The 23,381-nt window shown below is 37.5% G+C and overlaps 1 protein-coding gene across 6 annotated transcripts; it reads left to right on the forward strand.

The window, feature by feature from the left end:
• Nucleotides 1-460: 460 nt before the first annotated feature.
• Nucleotides 461-22,403, forward strand: LOC112501606 (dnaJ homolog subfamily C GRV2). Of its 6 annotated transcripts, none has more exons than XM_025105280.1 (23): nt 461-1,674; nt 5,752-5,985; nt 6,189-6,276; nt 6,386-6,594; nt 7,614-7,715; nt 7,789-7,851; nt 8,130-9,417; nt 9,505-10,343; nt 11,173-11,535; nt 12,570-12,710; nt 13,491-13,883; nt 14,041-14,535; nt 15,073-15,296; nt 15,386-15,730; nt 16,253-16,544; nt 16,803-17,231; nt 17,356-17,701; nt 17,933-18,276; nt 18,439-18,891; nt 19,509-19,633; nt 19,875-19,998; nt 21,009-21,077; nt 21,836-22,403. In XM_025105280.1, exons 1-23 carry the CDS (start codon nt 1,183-1,185, stop codon nt 22,040-22,042), a joined length of 7,665 nt encoding a protein of 2,554 aa, XP_024961048.1. In that variant the 5' UTR covers nt 461-1,182; the 3' UTR covers nt 22,043-22,403. The 6 variants fall into 6 exon arrangements, with proteins under 6 accessions (XP_024961048.1, XP_024961049.1, XP_024961050.1 ...); XM_025105281.1 differs by having other exon boundaries at nt 8,130-8,781; nt 8,980-10,343; XM_025105282.1 differs by having other exon boundaries at nt 8,130-8,727; nt 8,980-10,343.
• Nucleotides 22,404-23,381: the final 978 nt, after the last annotated feature.

Below are 23,381 nucleotides of genomic sequence, written 5' to 3' on the forward strand. Positions count from 1 at the left end.
TATTAACCAAATTATAGAAAACAATAATATTTTATGACAATAAAATGAAAGTTAAAAAGAATAAAATACAACGTAAAAAGAGACATATTCCATGTTTTAAAAAAGAATTAAATTTTATTTTAAAAATATTTCAATAAAAAAAAATAAATTTATTCCATCTTATTCCATTAAGTCACTTCATTACATTTTGTTTATATAAAAATCATTTTAAACGTGAAATAATAATTCCTATTTTAAGGACGTATAAGATTGCTTAATTGAAATAACTTATATTTTTTTATAAAAATCTTTATTAACTTATTATAAATTAAAATGATTTAATTTTTTCAAAAATCTTTATTACTAATTTGACACCAATATAAATTATTTATCTAAATACTCAAAAATATTTACTACCGGTACCCTACCTCAATAACATATTTTTATAAGCAATCCCACATCGTTTTGTTATTTTAACGAAACCGAGTGCTCTGAAAGTAGCTGTCACAGGGCAAAAGGATACTCGCAGCAGCAGGAAATCGTTGTTTGTACCTCCAATTTCTTTCTCTCTCCCTCTTTATATCTCTTCATCTTTCCGATCAATAAATTTACAGGTTAATCCATACCCTAATCGTACTGTTCTTTCCACTAAATCTTTCATCAATTCCATTTCCAATCGATCACAAATGTATGTCAAAATTCCATCTGTTTTCTCCACACCCTACTTATAATTCCGTCTTGTAATCAATTCAGCCATTACTAGAGTTTTGATCTTTGTTTCCTTGATTTCTGCGTTGAAATATTCTTGGAAAAACAGAGGGGTTTTGTTTTGATCGAGTTACTGTCAACTTCTTGAACAGGATTGTGATTGATCGGTTGAGCAATTGGGGATAAATATAGGGTTTTGATATGTTATCGTAGAATTTCTAGGGTTGAGGTTGTCGTGAAAAGCTGTTAAAGCAGTTTACCATCAATTTTGCAATGGAGAATCTTGAAATTAATTTGTTTGAGAGTTTGAGGTTTTGATCCGCAGGGGTTAAAGTTACTGTTTCCCCCATCCTTTCTGGGGACCTTTCAGAAGAACTGGGTGCGAAACAGTCCCGCCAAAGACCGTCGGCCAGGCCGGCTGCGGCCGGTACGGGACTATGGTCATTTCTTAGACCTAGCCCTCCTAAACCGTATTCCCTTCAATATCTCCCACAAATGGACTTCGTTTTTCGTCACACATCTGATCACACCCACCATCCGCCTCCGGAAACATCAACAAGCTCATCATCATCCTCAGCCGCCCAGCCTCCATCACACCCACCGTCTTCCCTAGAAGAGCCCGAGTACTTGGCGCGGTACCTTGTCGTTAAACATTCATGGCGTGGTCGATACAAGAGGATACTGTGTATATCAAATCACACTATAACAACTCTAGATCCTTCAACCTTATCGGTGACCAATTCTTATGATGTGAGCAATGATTATGAAGGGTCATCTCCGATCCCAGGGAAGGACGAGAATTCACTGGAGTTTACTATAAATGTAAGAACTGATGGGCGTGGGAAGTTCAAAGGAACAAAGTTTTCATCTAGGTACAGAGCGAGTATATTAACTGAGTTGCACAGAATAAGGTGGAGTAAAATTGGCACTGTTGCCGAGTATCCCGTACTTCATCTTCGAAGAAAGACTTCCGAGTGGGCCCCATTTGTAAGTTCCACTCATATTTATGAATTGATTTATGATACTCTGTTGATATATGATGCTTGTGTTAATAGCAGTAGTGTTCCTGCTAGTAGCTTGTCTCAAATGCTGAAAGCTGATGCATATTGGTGATATGACTGTAGTTTTCATGTAAACCTTCTGCATACTGAAATAATATAGCGCACACTGAAGGTTATACCATATTGGTGATGTTAAGCACCTTTTATTGTTAGGGCTTCTTTGACAGTGAGGATTTGTGATTTAATGTGGTATAACAACACACTTTGTTGCCTTACACTTGGTGCATTGGTTCATTTGTTCACTCATCAGCTAATCCAAACTTTGTATGCGTTAGCTGTAAGCTAGCTATAAGGATGGAGTGGTATGATGAGGTTATAAGTTATAATTCCCATATTTATTATAACATAATCTTTCTTCTTAAAATAATTAATAGCTGATTCCATTTGCAGCCAATTGTTGTGATCTCTTTGCATGAGCTACTAAACATGGGGTTACTGCTGCTGATCAATGTTCATTATCTTTTGCATCTTGGTGTATTCAGTCCTGCATTAAAATATAATGGATGTTGAGGCCGCTCCACTTGTAGATAATTGCTTGTTACTTCAACCAACTCATCTTAAGGCTTAAGTACTAGACAGAAGGTTAGATAATGTACATTATGATTCATACCACCTTTACTTGCAACCTCTTCTTACTGCTAGATAAACAATTTGGAATGAGTGCATATGCCCTGACTAAACATAGCAAACTAGAGTTATAAGATTGGTCAGCTTAGAATCTAGGTCAAGGTGTAGGGTTCCAATTGATAATCATTTGGCCGAAGAAAGCAATGATATAACTATTGGTCTTGGTTTTATGATGCAAGACTATGTTTACTACATGTAGGATCTATAACCTCAACAACTGAGTTTTGAACCCAATAGTCAGTAGTCTCATCAGGTCGTCGGATATGTAGTGACATTTGACGGTGATACTTGATATTGTTTTGAAAATAGGATACCTTCATCACAATTCACAAGCTATGTGATATAATTTTGCAATTAGTGCCAGGATAGCATGCACTCCCTCCGTTCCTAAATAAGTGTCCGTGATGAAAAAGACACAGTTTTAGGAATGTGTAATTATTACACTTTTTAATTAACTAAATGACAATTGTACCCTTAATAATAGAGAGAGACTTTCTCCATCTTATATTAAGGGTAGAATGGGATAGTAATCATTTACTTTTATAAGTGGGCACCTATTTTGGGACAAACTAAAATATAAGTGTGGCCACTTACGCATCTGTTCTCGAAACCCTTTTTACGAAGGAAAGGGAGGGAAAGGGGAGGAAAGATTAAAAAAAAACTCGTGTTCTTGAAATTTTTTTAGAAGAGAAAGGAAAGGAAAGGAAAGGGAAGGAAAATAATGATAGGTTTCCTCCCAAAAGTTTCCATCCAAATATGGGAGGAAAGGGACAGAAATGTAAGGGAAGAAATTAAAACCCTTTAAAAAATTATTAAAATTACAAAATTACCCAAGCGTTCATTCTAATAAATATATTTTTAAAGGGTATGTTAGTAAAGGTTACATCTTTTCTGTACTTTCTCTCCTGTTCAAAAACACCAAAGATTATTTTATTTCTTTTCTTTTCCTTCCATTTCCTTCCCTTCCGAAAACACAAATAAAAATAATATTTTACTTTTCTTTCCCTTCCATTTCTTTTCTTTTCTTTTTTCCCCAAATTCGATAACACAACGTTATTTTGGGATGGAGTGAGTACTTAAAAGTCCAATATGGAAAATCCAAAAATGTGCCATAAACTTCCCGTGTACCATATGACATCTTCATCCGTGGCCCCTCAGGATCCTTCATGGCAGATAACCAGCTGACATACCAGTTGTTCTACTACCAACATCCAAGTTCCCTTGCAGGCTGATAACCAACTGTTAATGTTTATTTCCTGTTACATGGATTGCTAACTGTGGATGAGATCTGACCTAGTCATCATAGTTGTTACAAGCGCAGGTGCGCCTAGGCTTTGAGGCTCAAGGTTTTGGACTTTTTTAAAGTCGAGGCTAGGTGTATTCACGAGGCTCACTAAGGCTCTGCGCCTTGGCTGAGGCGCCTTGTGGGCCTAGGCACGCCACATAAAGAGTTATTAAATACCAAGTCAACCCCAATTTTAAATAAGTTCTCTCATCTTCTTACCTCCTAGACTTCTTAAAAAAAGTTACTAAATAGATGACATAAGTCAAACCCTAATATTAAATACCCAGTTCTTATAACTTCAAGTCTCTTTCTCTATAAATACCCAGACTTTGAAACTTCTCCCTCATGGCTCACGCTTTAAACTGTTCTCCATTCTGCTCTATCGAATTACTGCTGGTTGTTGCACTGGAGTACTTGCTACATGTTTCAATTGTGTATAACTCTCTCTCTCTCTCTGTGTATATATACATTTTTTTATAAGATGCGCCTCACATTCCTGAGGCCCGTGCCTCACCCTGCGCCTAGGCCCCGTCACCCTTTTGGGCCTAACTGCGACTTGAGCCTTTAACTACTTTGCTAGTCATGTGGCTGCTCAATTCTAATTATCCAGTGGCCTCATGCAAGAGGAATTGTTTAAGCCCAAACTCAGCCTCAAGATTGGCCCACACTGTTAGTCTGTTACTAAAAATAAGTTATTCTCCTTGATGCAAGGCAAGTTGCTGATCACTTGAAGATCTTGAGCAATTCAGGTGCATTTAGGAGAAATATGTATACTACTAGGTAGATTTTAATGATTTTAACGGCAACATGCATCAACAATGCAATAAAGTTTGGTTTAGTTCCTATTTTCTTTTCCTCAACCGTTGTAACAAACTTCCAAATTTTCTTATTTGGTACCCATTTTATCTATTTAACCCGTTCTCAACCTACGTAAATGTAAAAAGTGAAATAAAAATCTTGAGTTTTTAAAAGAAAAAGTACAAAAACTATAATTTGACTTGTAATCTATGTAATCAGTTTCACAATATAATTGACAACCTGACATGCACGCCATTGAATGTTAGTAACCTTCTTTTCAAATTAGGAAGATTAAAGGGTATTACATCGATTCAGAAATAGTTCGTTAGTCGTTAGACTAAATGGGAATTAAACCACACTTTGTTGCATTTTGATGCATTTCCCCCAATTTTAATCACGAAAAGGCCTTCTCGTCTTGTCTGAAAGTTCAGTTAGTATAATACACGGCTGAAGGATGTCCAAGGATGCCCATATTGATTTCACCATCCTCCAGCAAGTAACTCCGTCAATCTTTAGTGAATCACGAAAAAAGGATCAATATGCTGTCAAGTTTTTTGTGTTACTCAACTTCTTATGAATCATGATGTTAAGCGCTGGTCCTTCTTAATACAACATGGCTGAAGATTTTACACACATGCTTCCCGGAGGAGACAATGCCAACAAGAATCACATATACTTCCTAAATTTATGTTTAAGAGGTTAGTTCGAGTCCATCAAGGCTCGTATGATTGTGGAGTCCATGAAAGGGTAAACATTTGGAACATACCTGGCATTTCACTTGATCAAAATTATAATTAATATAACACCACCAGCCACCACTTCTGAACTCCAGTTGCTGTTAGAGACATTGTTATAAAATTAGTCAGGGTAGGTGTGTATGTGCCCTCAAGGCATCTCAACTAAGAAAGGGAAAAAGCCTTGTGCTTGTTGATGTTTTTTTGTTCAAAGCAAATGGATGCACTATCTGATGAATGTACATAACGGATGCTCTTGAGATGTTACTAAATTCAAGTAGATAATTGAACATTGCTTAAATTCTATTAAGCCAATGACAAGATTATGGCTGGAAGTATCACTTAGAACTTGTAAGAAATTGCTCAAAATATTAAGGTTGCATGGTTGATGATTCAGCATTGTGTTCATATGCTTAGGAATGTGCCTGTTTATATTCAATTGCATGTGCTCTAAATGAGTTGTAATTTGGCGTCCGTTAATCATTTGGTAGAAAATGCTTGTTTGCTTTGTTGTCTAAATAGTACCACATAGTGACTGGTATATTACATGTGTCAACAGAAACTGAAAGTGACATATGTTGGAGTTGAACTTATTGATCCAAAATCTGGAGATTTACGATGGTGTCTGGATTTTAGAGACATGGATTCCCCTGCTATTATTCTTCTATCTGATGCATATGGGCGGAAAAATGCCGATCCTGGAGGTTTTGTTCTATGTACTCTATATGGAAGAAAATCTAAATCTTTTCAAGCTGCTTCAGGGACCTCAAATTCATCCATCATAGCTAATTTGGTGAGCTCTTTTCTACATTTAGTCTATCTTCTATGCACTATCTTTTGCTTTACATGGGTTCTAAGTTCTAACTTCCTTTGCTCCCTTCCTACCTCCACAATATGCATGCCACATAAACTGTATTACATCCATTTTCTCAATTATTTCTTTTGAGTGGTTAACAATTTGCATTTAGTTGACCTTTTTTCTAATGTTCTGATTAGACAAGAACAGCAAAGTCAACAGTTGGAGTAACACTATCTATTGAAAAGTCTCAATCACTCACTGTTGGTGAGTACTTACAACGAAGGGGTAAGTCATGAACTTCACCTAGTTGGTATATAGTTTTGCGTGTATATACATCTAATGTATGCATGTGTTAGATACATATTAGAATCCTAAGAGTTCATGTAAAATGCAGCTAAAGATGGTGTTGGGGCGGAAGAAACTCCTTGTGGGGGTTGGTCTGTGATGAGATTGCGAACTGCGGCACACGGGACACTTGGTGCACCTGGACTGGGTTTGATAGTTGGACCAAAAGGGGGACTTGGGGAACAAGGTGATGCTGTACCTCGTCAACTTATCCTAACAAAGGTTTCACTTGTGGAGAGGCGCCCAGAGAACTATGAGGTAAGCTGGTGTCATATTTTGTTACACTTCCCTGGTAAATCTATAGATCTCCACTTACCATGCAAAGTAGTTAATCACTTCCATTATTACTTGCAGTTCCTTATAAATATTATTACATTGAGTGCAAAATGTTTATTTATGTAGAATTGATGCTTATGTGAATATATAGGAGGTATCTAATGCAAAGGTTTATTTGTGTGAAATTGCCTGGAAATCTGCTATGAAGAAAGTTGCATTTTAGGCAGGACAGAACATTTATGATGCATGTGATAGATCCTGTAATAGTCTTAAAAGAGATCTCATCAGATAAGTTCTGATCCTAAAAGGAAACTTGTTTTAGTTGTAATCTAAATATAAAAAGAGGTTTAGTTAATAAGAAATTATCAAGGAGATTCTAGAGTAAGGTTTGGAGCTGAAATACTAAGTCTAAATAAGTGAATTATAGTTAATTGGCTATTAATGCTGACTTTTCTTGATTATCTCTTTCAAACCTGCTTATAAAGTTACATTGCATTGATATATGAATTGGCTCTAAAAAAGGAAATTGGAGGTTAAAAGAATCATTTATACTCCTAATCCAAATGGAAAGAGATATCCATTGTAATACTAAAGAGATTCTACAAATGTAATCTGAAAGTTCAAATAAATATCAATGATGTAATCGCATTTGATCGATTGCCATAGTCATGGACTTCACACAATTAACAGACGACCTTACAGTTTATATCACTATACTAGTCATTAGAGGACAGATATCTTAGTTCAATTTAAGCAAGAAATTTAACAGGAGCCTGAATCCCTGATGTAAGAAAACAAGTCAAAGCACTCAAGTACCTTAAGTCACCACTTATCGATGAAAAAGACTCTAGTAAGCCATTACAATGATTTCCCACATGAACATGACATTGCTTTCAAATAATGGAGGAACAAAATTCATTACTCATCTAAATTTGTAATCCTTACCGCTGATATTCTCTTCATAGATTAATCTTTTGATTTCTATATATTTAATGCTGCAGGCTGTTATTGTCCGTCCTTTATCTGCAGTGAGTTCGCTTGTCCGATTTGCTGAGGAGCCACAGATGTTTGCCATTGAATTCAATGACGGATGTCCTGTCCATGTGAGAATTATCACTCAAGGATTTTGCTATATTATTCAAGTTGACCATCTAAGAGCAAGTTTTCTTGTTTCAGGTATATTCTAGCACATCTAGAGATGGTTTACTTGCAGCAGTTCGGGATATGATACAAACGGAGGTATTAATATGTGCTCACTGTATGCTTCTATTTATGAATAAACATTGACTCTATACTAAACCTTTTTATATAAATACATAAGCTTGTTTAGGTTGTTGAGTATCAACGGACGAAATCAACACGAAATGAATTTATCTGTACTTTCATCTAAACATGCTTGTTTAGGTTGGGTTGGGTTGGGTTGGGTTGGGTTGAGTATCAGTGAATGTAATCAACACAAAAATGAATTTATCTGTACTTCCATCTAAACATGCTTTTATGTGGAATACTCTGTACAGGGTCAGTGTTCAGTGCCTGTGCTGCCTAGACTCACTATGCCTGGTCATCCAATTGATCCGCCTTGTGGTAGAGCTCATTTGCAACTTCAACAAGTCTCTGGTATGTCACAACGCTCTAGAGCTGATATGGAGACTGCTACCATGCATTTGAAACACTTGGCAGCATCTGCCAAAGATGCTGTGGCTGAAGGAGGTTCCATCCCTGGGTCAAGAGCTAAACTTTGGCGCAGAATAAGGGAGTTTAATGCATGTATTCCATATATTGGAGTGCCTCCCAATATTGAAGTCCCTGAAGTAACTTTGATGGCTCTGATTACAATGCTCCCAGCTGCTCCAAATCTGCCTCCAGAATCTCCTCCTCTACCACCTCCTTCTCCTAAAGCAGCTGCAACTGTTACAGGGTTCATTGCCTGTTTACGAAGATTACTGGCATCAAGAACTGCTACCTCACATGTGATGTCTTTTCCTGCAGCTGTTGGAAGAATTATGGGTTTGCTAAGAAATGGTTCCGAAGGAGTAGCAGCTGAAGCTGCAGAACTTATTGCAGTACTTATTGGCGGCGGTCCTGGGGATAACAACTTATTGATGGACTCAAAAGGTGATCAGCATGCTACAATCATGCACACAAAGTCTGTGTTGTTTGCTCATCAGGGTAATCTTGTTATTCTGGTAAACCGATTGAAGTCGATGTCTGTTTCACCATTATTATCAATGTCTGTTGTGGAGGTTTTGGAGGCCATGATATGTGACCCACATGGTGAAACTACACAGTATACTGTCTTTGTTGAATTGTTACGCCAAGTGGCAGGCTTGAAACGTCGGCTGTTTGCATTATTTGGACACCCTGCAGAAAGTGTACGGGAAACAGTGGCTGTGATCATGCGTACAATTGCCGAGGAAGATGCAATTGCAGCAGAGTCCATGCGTGATGCTGCTTTGCGTGATGGTGCTTTGCTGAGACATTTGGTGAGTGCTCTTTTCCTTCCTTCTGGTGAACGACGAGAAGTTAGTCGACAACTTGTAGCACTCTGGGCAGACTCTTATCAACCTGCTCTTGAATTACTATCTAGAGTTTTGCCGCCAGGCCTGGTTGCTTATTTACACACTCGTTCTGAAGGAGAACCCGAAGATTACTTTAATCAAGAAGTATCATCTATGAGTAGTAGAAGGAGACGCTTACTTCAACAAAGGAAGCATCATGCAGGAAAAGGTGTATCATCACCTCGAAATACTCTGTCATCTGCTACTAACTATGATGTTGGTGATCCGTCAAAGCCGATAGGTGCAGGTGTGTTCAGCACTCAACAGGTGCCTGCCATTCAGTCCTCCGCAGTTTACACCGGTGAAAACTTGTCAAGTGAATTGCCCTTTACAGGAGTTCAACCATCTGATCAGCCCATAGGGATTGCTTCTCCTGATGTGCCATCTGCTGCTGATAAGCCGTTAGTTGAATCAGTAGTTTCTATCTCAGCTGATTCAGATGCCAATGCGATTGGGATTCAGAATTCAGATCTTACTGCTCCAGCTCAGGTTGTTATAGAGAGTACACCAGTGGGATCTGGAAGATTGCTATTGAACTGGCCAGAATTTTGGAGAGCTTTTAGTCTTGATCATAACCGTGCTGACTTGATTTGGAATGAGCGCACCAGGCAGGAATTGCGAGGGGCTCTGCAGGCAGAGGTTCATAAACTTGACGTTGAGAAGGAGCGAACTGAAGATATCGTTCCTGGAAGTGCATCCTCAGAGACGAGTGGGCAAGATAGCCTTCCTCAGATATCTTGGAACTACACTGAGTTCTGTGTCAGATATCCTAGCTTGTCCAAAGAAGTTTGTGTAGGCCAATATTATCTACGGTTGCTTCTTGAGAGTGGGAGCAATGCGAGGGCAGAAAAATTTCCTCTGCGTGATCCAGTTGCTTTCTTTCGAGCATTGTACCATCGGTTCTTGTGTGATGCAGACACGGGACTTACTGTTGATGGTGCTGTTCCTGATGAACTGGGAGCTTCTGATGATTGGTGCGACATGGGAAGACTAGATGGTTTCGGTGGTGGTGGAGGCTTCTCCGTCAGAGAGCTTTGTGCTAGAGCGATGGCGATTGTATATGAGCAACATCATAATACCATTGGTCCTTTTGAAGGTACAGCACACATTACAGTTCTCTTGGACAGGACCGACGATAGAGCATTAAGGCACCGTCTGCTGCTTCTTCTTAAGGTAAATCAAAATCTTTACCCAGTACCCACTACAGTCATACCCTCCCTCGCCCCAACGAAAATAAAGAACGCTAATATATGCACAAAAGGATCAGTTCAATGCTGGAGTCGACTTGATATTAGATTATCTCTTGTTGCAGTAAACTGATTTTAATGTCTATTACTGAATACAAAAATATCTAGTCATATAGACCACTAGAGCAATTTGTGTTGGTGAAGCCGAGCTACTCTTCTTTCTGTCTACTGAGAGGCCATTTAAGGAGAATACTTCAACCTGATTGAGTATTTTCTATATTTTCTAAATGGTATATCCTTGTGGAGATCGATATGATTATAGTTCACTTCAATTTCACCACAATAGTATTTTAATCTACTGGATAAACCGTAATGTGCTTAACTAATCCTATATTATAGTGTTTGACCCAAAGCTCGAGCTTGCTTGCATATGAGCACTGTTGATATGCTTGTATACAAAGGCAATATCCCGTTGATTGACTGAATTCTTTGTGAGTGCTTAAAGTTGGTTGATTTTTCTTTTTCCATTTTCATTCCTTGAGTGAAAAGCTTACTTTTTGTATCATCTCCTACTTAAGATTCACTCATGAATTTTCTTGATGCTAATATAGCTTGTTAGTGAGAAACATATATAGGTTCTATTGTAACTTCAGATAGGACAAGCACTACTGTCTTGGCAGACAGAATTGTGTTTTTTCCATGGTAGCTCATTACTATAGAAAAGAAAAATTTTATGCTACAATTTGGCATACAGCTTTATATCTGCTTTCCTTACTCAATGCTGTTGTTAAGGCACAGGTTGTTTTCTTTTTCAGGTTTTAATGAAGGTTCTTTCAAATGTGGAAGCTTGTGTCCTGGTTGGGGGGTGTGTTCTGGCGGTTGATTTACTGACAACGGTTCATGAAGCTTCAGAAAGAACCGTTATTCCTTTGCAGTCTAATCTGATAGCTGCTTCTGCTTTCATGGAACCGTTGAAGGAATGGTTGTTTATTGACAAGGATGGTGCACAAGCTGGCCCAGTGGAGAAAGATGCTATCAGAAGGTTTTGGTCAAAGAAAGCCATTGATTGGACAACAAAGTGTTGGTCTTCTGGAATGCCAGACTGGAAGAGGTTGCGTGATATTCGTGAACTTCGTTGGGCACTGGCTGTCCGGGTTCCTGTTCTCACACCTCCCCAGGTATATTTATATGCTTTGTGTGCATATGTTGAGTAAATATGATTAACGATAAAAATTAGAACATTAAGATGTGACTTGTCTGATGCAAACTTGCTGCCTGTTATCGATAACTTTTTTTCCCCTGATGATTATTGATGAATGGGGAGATTCCAACCATTGAATTTTCAGTGTGTGTCAAATGTGTTATAACTATAATATTATGAAATTGATGTAGTTTGGTTGGAAATTTCTGTATGGCTCTGTTGTTGAGTTTGAAAAACGGATCACCGTCAACATTCCTTGTTCTTGGAAATTGCTTCTGTCACTAAAAGGTTTTTGGCCAAATAACCATCTTTTGTTATCATGTCCTTTGAGATTTACGTACATATATACTCGGTTCCAAGAATAAATAACTTCTTTCTCAAGATATAAAAATGTAAGGAAATTACTTATCAATTTGAGGGGTGAATCACCATCAGACAATTAACATATTGTTTAGATGGATATAAAAATCTCGTCACATTAGTGTCAAAAGATTGTGATTCTGTAGATTATGTAAAAATAATGAGCTATCATGTGCAAGTTGTATAACCACAATACTTAATTGAATTGTGAAATATGATTAGAAAGACAATGATTTGCAGCAAACTTGATGATTATGAATGAACTAACATGGGAGTTTGAATAAAAATCTGCGAAAAAGAGGTTGTGGATATTGTTGAAAAAATTGGAGAACCTTCTGGCACATATGTTTTGGTACAAAACTAAACGTGAAAAGGTTGATTTAGTTTGAAATTAGAGGGAGCATTTTAACTTGATAGAATGATCAAAACTTAGCATTCTTGCCTCTTTAACCTGCAATTATTATTGCATATAGATTGTAGCTTTTAGCTTCACTAGCTCCGTCTGAGCTGTTTTGTTTTAACCTTCTTGTCTTCGTACTAATATATTTTCTTTGTTTTTCCCTCTTTACAAGATCTTCTTGGTATCCAGTACTACAATCAATCTTCTATTACTTCTTATTTTCCATATCAAATATTGATTTCTTTGTGCAGGTAGGCGAGGCAGCATTGTCCATATTACACAGTATGGTATCTGCACATTCAGATATAGATGATGCTGGAGAGATTGTTACCCCAACACCTAGAGTTAAACGGATTTTGTCAAGTCTTCGATGTCTTCCCCATATTGCACAGGTGAAAAAATTTATGATGCCATGGTATTAGTTGACTACCTATTGTTGCTTGAGTGGTGAAGTTAATAGCGGATTTTTTTTGTAACGGCTATTTTTGCATTAACATGAATTTGATTGGCATTGTAGCCAACATCTGTAAGCTTAAATATGAATTTAATTGGCATCAATTGCGATATCTGAGCATGTGCCATTTGCTATTGTACAAGAAACTGTTCTACCTTTAGTATCAAAATGCTATATTGCTTTAGGATGAATGGATGATACTTCAGTTCAAATGCTTTTCTAAGCTAATTATTATTACTTCTCTTGTTTACAGTGATATTACTGTTGTTTTGAGATTAAAGTAAGATTTGATCTAGATACTGCATGGATTTAGTATTTGGGCAACTACGTAACGTCATGATTGTATGCATATTGCATGAGAAACTAAAGCGAAGGTTGCATATTACCCTCTCCAGAAAACCTGCCCAAGTGCTCAAATATTCTTTCTAATAGTTTATTTCTTTTGCAGATTTGAATGTTAGCCCATTATGGGATTGTGGTATCTAATGTTTCTATTTCTTATGAGAATAAGCAAAAGCTAACTTATTTTAGGCAGATTTTGCGCCTGTGATACATGTTCCTTCTATTTTTCCAAGCAAAGCTATCTTAATAATATACTTTTAATCACATTTTCATCTATGAATGACATCTGTGTTTAGAGCTGGCTGTATAATGATATATTCCATGGGTATCTGGCTGTATTTTTTACATATGCTATAATAGCATTACTCTAATGTAGGCCATGCTTTCTGGGGAACCAGCTATTGTGGAGGTTGCTGCTGCTTTGATAAAAGCTGTTGTTACTAGAAATCCTAAGGCGATGATAAGACTATACAGTACTGGCATATTTTATTTTGCTTTGGCATACCCTGGATCTAATCTCCTTTCAATTGCTCAACTCTTCTCTAGTACCCATGTTCACCAAGCTTTTCATGGAGGTGAAGAAGCTGCAGTTTCTTCGTCATTGCCCTTGGCAAAGCGGAGTGTGCTCGGAGGGCTTCTACCTGAGTCTTTACTGTATGTTCTGGAGCGTAGTGGTCCAACTGCATTTGCTGCAGCAATGGTTTCTGATTCTGACACTCCTGAGATTATATGGACGCACAAAATGCGAGCAGACAATCTCATTCATCAGGTAGTTCAAACTGATGACTATGCTTAGTTGCACATTGTTGGCTTCAAATTTCGAAGTCATTAATTCTGATGTGATCAGTATGCAATATGATATATAATGTGTTCAGAAACTATTTGTTTATAAAATTGCAGAAGTTCATGCAATTTTATTCATCCAGGTTTTGCAGCATCTTGGTGATTTTCCCCAGAAGTTATCCCAGCACTGTCATTGTTTATATGATTATGCTCCTATGCCACCAGTTACATATCCTGAGCTTCGAGATGAGATGTGGTGCCACCGCTATTACCTCCGCAACTTATGCGATGAGATTCTATTTCCCAATTGGCCGATTGTTGAACATGTTGAGTTCTTGCAATCATTGCTTGTAATGTGGCGCGAGGAGTTGACGAGGAAACCTATGGATCTTTCTGAGGAAGAAGCTTGTAACATATTACAGATCTCTTTAAGTGATGTGTCTAGAGATGACTCTGATAAAAATTACTCTAATGGGAACTCAGAGGATAGTTCTAGCCTAACAAAGCGAATTGAGAACATTGATGAGGAAAAGCTTAAGCGACAGTATAGAAAGCTTGCAATGAAATATCATCCAGACAAAAATCCTCAAGGGAGAGAGAAGTTTCTTGCAGTGCAGAAAGCATACGAGCGCCTACAGGTAAGATACTTGTTTTTGCTCCAATGTTGGTGCAATCAATATGTTTAGAAGGTCTATTTTTAAGCTTGGACATTTTAGCGTTCCATAGCCAAATTGTCCAGCCTCCTTTTCAGGGATCACATTCATATTTAACTGCCTTGATTAAGAATGTAAAATGCTTTAGTTTTCAGTGTGTTCAGAAAGTTTTGTCTTGATGGTTGATACGTGTTCTATCAATGCCTGAAGCTCTTTCGTATTCTAGTTCTATCTGCAGTTAAGAGTAATTTTAGCTCCATGTAACATATATGAAGCACAACATAAAAAAAAATCCTAGGGATATTGAAAGTGCAGAAAATGAGATTTTAGTTTTGACATTGTAAAGAGACTGTTCAATTGCATCACTTTCATTTCTCATCAACTTATAGAGCAACTTGTTTTCAATGGAGATTGTCCTGTTCATATACATATTTTGTGTGGTTTTCTTCTTCTGAAAATTTATACCATTGTTATCTTGCTGTTGCAAGTATTTGAGAAGTCTGTTAATATGATTCTGCATAGGCCACAATGCAAGGGTTGCAAGGCCCACAACCTTGGAGGTTGCTGCTTTTGCTGAAGGGACAGTGCATCTTATATAGACGGTATGGAGATGTCCTGGAGCCATTTAAATATGCTGGGTATCCAATGCTGTTAAATGCTGTGACAGTGGATGATAATGATACCAATTTCTTGTCCTTGGAACGTGCACCTTTACTTGTTGCAGCCTCAGAGCTCATGTGGCTGACGTAAGTGCCATAACTGCATTATGGAATCTACTGTTTTATTTGTTGTTCTTTTAGTGAAGCTGTTGTCGTTTGGCATTTGCTGCCCTTAGGTGTGTATCTTCATCATTGAATGGGGAAGAGCTTGTGAGGGATGGTGGCATACAGCTTCTTGCAATACTTCTATCACGATGCATGTGTGTTGTTCAACCAACTACTCCTGGAAATGAACCATCCACAATTATCGTGACAAATGTGATGCGAACGTTTTCTAGCCTTAGCCAGTTTGAGAGTGCCAGAGCGGAGGTGTTTGAGATATCTGGGTTAGTTGGGGACATTGTGCACTGTACTGAACTTGAGCTTGTACCGGCCGCTGTGGATGCAGCTCTTCAAACCATTGCTCATCTTTGTGTGTCCTCGGAGTTACAAAATGCTTTGTTGAAGGCAGGGGTGTTGTGGTAAGTTTATTGTGCATTTTATGCTGTATCCATTATACTTCCAACTTTGTGCTTTGTTTTTTCAGTTCATTCCTTTGATTTACTATGGCTGTTTGTTATACAATCTGTTTAGCATGAGGTCTGGAAGTGCCTTCTACTTATAACCATGCTATAAGCTGCAGCAACCCTTGTTCATATCTTTGTATAATAATCGTATAGTTTGTTGTTGCATAATCATCTTGCTTGTATGTGCTTGGTTATTTATCTTGCTGTTCTTTCGCCATTGGTAACACCAATTTTCAATATCATCCCAGATGCGCATTTATAGTCTGCTTGGAATTGGAAATACTGTCGCATGCATTTGCTTAAAGCAAAGGAATTTATTACCTCGTGCCGGTTTTTATTTGTTCTAAAATACCTTGACTATGTGCATCCAAGAAATGATCAATTGTCCAGCATCTCTTTTTATTTTATCTTTCATATAATCCTTTGTGATTTCTGGAGTGTTCTGTTGATCTGGGTTACTTCTCTCTTTGTGCTCAGGTACCTATTTCCGTTGTTGCTTGAATATGATTCAACAGCCGAAGAACCTGATGCTGCAGAGGCTCACGGAGTTGGTGCTAGCGTGCAAACTGCCAAAAATTTGCATGCAATACGAGCTGCTCATGCCTTGTCAAGGATTAGTGGCATGGCTGCTGAAAGTCCAACACCTTATAACCAGGATGCAGCTGATGCTCTCAAAGCTTTGTTAACTCCTAAGCTTGCCAGCATGCTGAAAGACGAGCTACCGAAGGACCTCTTGATAAAATTGAACTCAAATTTGGAGTTGCCAGAGGTAAATCAGTTCTTCCTTTTAGATATGTAAGGAGATTATCTGCATTTATGCTATGATCTCTTTCCTTGGCAATATCAGTAGTGTCAAACTGATGAGCTGGTGATATTTCAATTATACTGAATTTGTGAAAGTTCATCCATTTTGCTGGAAGATAAAGCTTGTTTCAATATTTATATGACATGACCTCTATACATGGGGATCTCTATTTGTGCTGACAATTGAGCATAATCATTTTTTCATGGTGTCATATGGTGGCAGATTATTTGGAACTCTTCAACCCGAGCAGAGCTATTGAAGTTTGTAGATCAGAAGCGCGCAACCTTAGCACCTGATGGTTCTCATAGCTTGAAGGATTCACATACCTTTCTCTATGAAGCTCTATCAAAAGAGATCCTCATTGGCAATGTGTATTTAAGGGTCTACAATGATCAGCCTGACTTTGAGATCAGTGAACCAGAATCTTTTTGTGTTGCCCTTGTCGAATTTATATCAAGCATTGTACACAATCAATTTGCTACTGAGCCTGACACTCAGACGAGTGGCTCGACCCATGAAACATTGGAGCTTGAATCAAATAGCGAGGAGAAAACCGTACATGATTCTGTAACGTCATCTGATGGGAACTCAACAGACAAGGAGGATTTGGGTGTGGTTGGCAACCTTCAACTTGGACTGACTTCTCTTCAGGTATCATGATTTTTGTCCTATGTATCATCATTTATTTAGAATGGAGAATTGAATCCTCAGAAAATTCTTCTTTGGTGATGAAATAAAAAGGGGGCTTATTACACCTTTTTTTGTTTGTTTGCAGAATTTGCTAACAAGTGACCCAAATTTGGCATCTGTATTTTCTTCTAAAGAAAAGTTATTACCTCTTTTTGAATGCTTTTCCGTTCCTGTCCCATCCGGAAGCCACATTCCACAACTATGTTTGAGTGTGCTCTCACGCTTAACCACCCATGCTCCTTGCTTGGAGGCTATGGTTGCAGATGGGTCTAGTGTCCTCCTTTTACTACAAATGCTTCACTCTTCCCCCAATTGTCGTGAAGGGGCTCTCCATGTTCTTTATGCCCTAGCCAGCACACCAGAACTTGCATGGGCAGCGGCCAAGCATGGTGGAGTTGTGTACATTCTTGAACTTCTCCTGCCGTTGCGTGGTAATATTTCTTCCCGTGCTGCTTATTGACTATAGATTAGAATTTCACACACACACACACATATATATATATATATGTATATCTTTTATTGAACTGGGTGCTCTACTCTTCAGGGTAGAGGTCAGGTCTGTACATCTTACCCTCCCAGACCCCACCTCCAGGTGGGATATACTGGGTTTGTTTGGTTAATATTTTATATATATGTTATTGAACATTTGTCTTCTTGTGCAGAAGAAGTCCCATTACCTCAAAGGGCAGCGGCTGCCTCTTTGTTGGGGAAGCTTGTTGCGCAACCAATGCATGGGCCTAGGGTGGCAATTACACTGGCAAGATTTCTGCCAGATGGATTGGTATCTATTATTAGAGATGGTCCTGGTGAGGCTGTTATAAGTGCTCTTGAACAAACCACAGAAACTCCAGAACTTGTATGGACACCTGCAATGGCTGCTTCGTTGGCTGCACAAGTTTCAACGATGGCATCAGATGTTTACCAGGAGCAGATGAAAGGTCGTGTTTTGGATTGGGATGTACCTGAACAGGCGTCTAGCCAACAAGAAATGAGAGACGAGCCTCAGGTATTTATAGGCACCTGCTATGCTCATTTTTATTTATGCATGTGTTTGTACCGACAACCAAAACGAACAAAACCAGACCAAGCGAGCCCAGTATATCCCACTCGAAAGATTGGGTTTGTATATGTGTTTGTACTGATGATGATGTCAAATGCTCGCCAATAGGTTGGAGGAATCTATGTGAGGCTATTCTTGAAGGATCCTAAATTCCCGCTTAGAAATCCCAAGAGATTTTTGGAAGGGCTGCTAGATCAGTATCTTTCATCAATCGCTGCTACACATCACGACATCGGACCTGATCCAGAGCTCCCGCTGCTGTTGTCTGCTGCTTTGGTGTCTTTGTTGCGAGTACACCCTGCACTGGCAGATCATGTTGGATATCTTGGGTATGTGCCCAAACTATTGTCTGCAGTAGCCTTTGAGGCAAGGTGTGAAGGTCCATCCTCAGACGAATCAAAAATGCCAGATGCATCAGTTGAAGGCGAGGAGAATCCATCCCAGGCATCACAAACTCCTCAAGAGCGTGTGCGTCTCAGCTGCTTACGAGTGCTGCATCAACTGGCAGCTAGCACAACATGCGCAGAAGCCATGGCAGCAACTAGTGTTGGGACAACACAGGTACATGCTTGTGTTTTTTTGCCCATTTTCCCCTTGTACTTGAATACTTCAAAGTTTCTCAAAGTTCTTGGAATTTTGAGCAAAATCTGAGTTGTTATTCTCTTTATGTGGACCTACGAGTTGTTACTAACCTTTATGCTTGATTTAAACTTGATACAAATTTTTTCTTCATATTAATAGCTGCAAGCTTTGTTCTTTCTTTTTTGGCAAATTGCATGAAAATGCAACGTACTTCCGTTTGGTCTTATTTTGTGTAATGTACTTGCGAATTCATTTTGGTTCTTATTTTGTGTAATGTACTTGCAAATTCATTTAGGTATCTCAGATGTGATATCTCTAACGTTTAGACCAAAGTATGCATTTTCATGCTTTCTCATATGTAAAGTAGATACCTAAATGTTTGAGATGTCACATATGAAGTACAAAAATGAAGGTTTTGAAGTACATTGCATGAAATAGGCATTAGAGCAAATTATGTTGCATTTTCATGTGATTTGCTATTTTCTTGGGGTGGGTGGAGGGGATCTTTTCCTGTCACCATTTTGCAGAGTAGAAATATGCACCTTCATAAATCAACATCTCCCTGACCTTTGTCTTTTCGCTTTTTTTGATTCCAGGTTGTTCCACTGTTGATGAAAGCTATTGGATGGCAAGGTGGAAGCATACTAGCACTTGAGACACTAAAACGTGTGGTGGTTGCCGGAAATAGAGCACGGGATGCACTTGTTGCACAAGGTCTTAGGTGAGTTCGCTAGTGGGTCATGTGCAAAAACATTAACAAATGTGTGCATGTAACAGAACAGAAGGACAAGCTTCCAGTCCCTAAATAATAAACTGAATACCATATAACAAATATTAGAAAAGTAGGGTGATATGATCAATTGGTACCTTAATATATTCAGTTTGATACTTTGATTGATTGGCAAGCTAATAGAAGGGCCAGAGTTTCTAATTGTCTAAATTGCAAAAATGATCTTTTGTAGGGTTGGGCTCATTGAAGTACTGCTTGGGCTTCTTGATTGGAGAGCAGGAGGGAGAAACGGACTTTCCTCTCAAATGAAGTGGAGCGAGTCTGAAGCATCAATCGGTCGGGTGCTTGCAATTGAGGTTAGCTCATTTCACTTTAGGTCGCCGAACATGGTGGAGTTGTTGCCAAGTGTTTCTTTTTTCAATTTCTCATGCTATTTAGACCATGTCCAACCAATACACTATTTTGGTGTAAAAAATTGGTGTAAACACCGATTCTTCTTTGAGCCATTTCACCATTTCTTACACTAAAATAGAATATTTTCATTATACTCTTATTTAATATGATAATATATATTCTCAATAAATACTCCTATACTTGTAACTTTGCAAATTATATCCACTTTTTTTATTTCTACAGTAACTTGATAAATTATATTATTATACTATTTTAACCGAACTATATTGTTTATAATTGATTCCAAATATGTTATTGGTGTGTTTAGTTGAATATTTATAATGTTGAATACATAAAAATTAAATTTATTAAAACTAAACAATGATGTAAATCTAATTTGTGATATAGTATGTGTAACATGTAAAATTAAAATTTCATTATACAATAAAATAAACTAAAAATATAAAACCTCAAACTTGAAGGACCAATTTGTAACTTTGAAACCTTAACTATATTATGAATAGTGTTATTACACCAAATCTGGTGTTTTACTATTCATTACACCATTTTAGTGTCAACCAGTGTTCTCACTGGAGACAGAAATAGTGCAAAAAAGTACATTTGGTGTCTTTATTAGAGATGATCTTAGAAAAGAGAAGAAAATTAAGAAGCCGGATATATCAATATCTTCAAATAATGTTTGCATTTATACTCTTTCTGGTTTCATCATTCAACTGCTTCAGTTGTATGCACACGGGTTGGCCGAAAAACCCAATTTGCTTGAACAGTCGAAAAACTACACACAATTTTTAGAGGCCATGAATAGTAGACCTCTAAATATAAAGGTCTCCTTCAATTTACACAAAAATAAGTAGTGTTTTAGTGGTGGTTTTGAGATGCCCTAATATGTCATGGTCTTTATTCGCCATTTCTTCCCTCTTCTTTTACTGATTTTGACATGTGTTTGATCTAGGTTTTGCATGCATTTGCAACAGAAGGAGCACACTGTACTAAAGTTCGTGACATACTAGATTCCTCTGAAGTAAGTCACTACCATGCTTATGATATAATTACTTTCTGGTTGTGGTGTAAAATCTCAACTGATTGACGCTTTATATATAATATGACTTGCCAAATAGAAAATAGATACAGATATTGTGATTAAAGTGTAATGTTCATTTTGCATGAACAATGGTTTGTTTGAATCAAGAAAACCAAGCATGATCACCACAACAAAATTGGCTTTTTTAGGACGCCAAATATGTCTAAATGTCCTAGTAGACTGCTTTATAACACTTCTGTTTATAAGATTAAGCATTTGTGCATCCTATGTAAAAGTGTTAAAAACCAAATGGATGAGCACCCTAATAGACATTTTTCAAATAAAGTGTCTTTGTTAGCTTTTTTATAGGACAAGTGTCAGAAATGTCCTATGAACTCGTCATTTTATTGGACACTTGTTTTGATAAGTTGCCTTTTCAAATAATGTCATAAAAAATACTAATAGAACGCCTTTTTTCCCAAGTGTCTGAAAAAACTTGTAAAGGATGCAGCGTCCTATCAACTTATTGTAACACTTTTACATAGGACGCCTAATTGTTTGATCCTATAAACACAAGTCTTATTGTATAAGTATCTATTAGGTTATTTAGACATATTTGACATCCTACAAAGCCGACTTTATCATAGGGGATGGTCAAGAAATTAGTCTTTCTTCCCTGAAATGGAGTTAATTTTTAAATGTATATAAGTTGATATTGTGTATGGATTTCATCTGATTTATTAAGCTCATTATGGCAGGTTTGGGCAGCTTATAAAGATCAGAAGCATGATCTTTTTCTTCCTTCAAATGCTCAAATAGCAACTGCTGGGATTGCTGGTCTAATCGAGAACTCTTCTTCATCAAGGCTTACGTATTCTTTAACTGCTCCTCCACCACACCCTAACTCGTCAAAATCTCCTTCTCCTACTGCTGCTGCTATCCCATCCGAGTTCAATGGATCATAATCAAGTAAATTGTACTACACAACCAACAATGGCAATACAAATTGAAGCAATCAAAGCTTGAAAAGTGTGATAATGAATACAGATGTGTTGGGGGGACAGCAAGCAGAAGAAATAACAGGCAGGCAGGTTGTATTGTTTGTTTATTTGTATAGCATACTGTACAGAAGTTGTCTCTATGGGAAGAGATGGATGTTTCTTGAGATGACAAATGGTTTTTATGTAAAGAACCCTTTGATGCAATTTTTTTGCATAGATAGTTGAGGTGATTTTGATTTTGGTGTTCAAACATTGGTTTTCTATTTGTAGTTTGTATGTTATGTTGCTTTGATTTGAAGAGGAAATTCTGCAGTTTTTGTGTTCTTGGCTTTATTTTGCTTTTGGACTTTTTTTTATTAACCTGGATATCCAACCCGTTATGCGAGCCGATTAATCCCAGAGCGACCACCTGCTTTGCAGATAGCCCGGAGTCACCGCATTTGAACCTCCGTGGTCACAAGGGATTTTTTTCCTGGGATTTGAACTTGGGACCTTCTGGTACTTTTGACCTTTGGAGTCAAGCTTAAACTAAGCAGGCGCCACTCTTGTGGTTTGCTTTTGGACTTCTTCTAATGAGGGGGAAGGTAAATTTATGGAATTAACTTTAAATGAGTTTTTGATTAAATTTATGACCTTTTGGCTTATTCAAGAAAAAAAGGCTTTATACTTAAGTTTAAGAAAAAATGGCTTTATACTCGTGAAAATGCTATGGATTTAATTAAAATCTCTATGGTTATATACTTAAAATTCCCCGTTAGTTATTATTTTGTTAATGTTGCAACACCAAGAAAAAAATGGAACCGTTGAAGTTGCAATTGCTATTTAAACAATTGATGATAACGGTTTGCTATTTGGTTTGATGGAATGATTTTGAGGGATTTGAATTTTGCTGAAATATTTGAAATCCTTGGTGTGTGGAATTTGAAATGGAATTTAATTTTATTCTTTATAGATTATTTTGTAAAAACAAATTATAAATAACTATAAATTACTTTTTATTAATGATTATTACAAAACGAATGTTTTTAACATATTCAAAACATTATTACAAACCATTTCTATAAAATTCCGTGAAATAACAACTACCGTGTGAGATCTCTAAATCTAATGTTTGTGGGAATTCGATTATGAACTTTACTTTAAACTAAACACGATATGAGAATGGAATCCGATTACGAATTCCAAAAATTCTACAAACCAAACAAACTCTAAGAACATTTTCTTGAAGTAATCAAGGAATTATGCATTACTTCTGCCTTTGAAAGAGAGTAACAAAAATGAAGTGAAAATAGAGAGGTTCAAA

Source organism: Cynara cardunculus, unplaced genomic scaffold, assembly GCF_001531365.2.
Source record: "Cynara cardunculus var. scolymus isolate 2C unplaced genomic scaffold, CcrdV1 Un_Scaffold_326, whole genome shotgun sequence".
Classification (NCBI taxonomy): domain Eukaryota; kingdom Viridiplantae; phylum Streptophyta; class Magnoliopsida; order Asterales; family Asteraceae; genus Cynara; species Cynara cardunculus.

Excerpts from the sequence above, each read along its gene's own strand:
- LOC112501606 (XM_025105278.1), top strand. The coding sequence starts at position 1,183 with ATGGACTTCGTTTTTCGTCACACATCTGATCACACCCACCATCCGCCT. Across the intron at positions 11,536-12,569 it reads CTGTTCTCACACCTCCCCAG|GTAGGCGAGGCAGCATTGTC; the intron begins GTATATTTATAT and ends TTCTTTGTGCAG. Across the intron at positions 16,545-16,802 it reads CAAATTTGGAGTTGCCAGAG|ATTATTTGGAACTCTTCAAC; the intron begins GTAAATCAGTTC and ends ATATGGTGGCAG.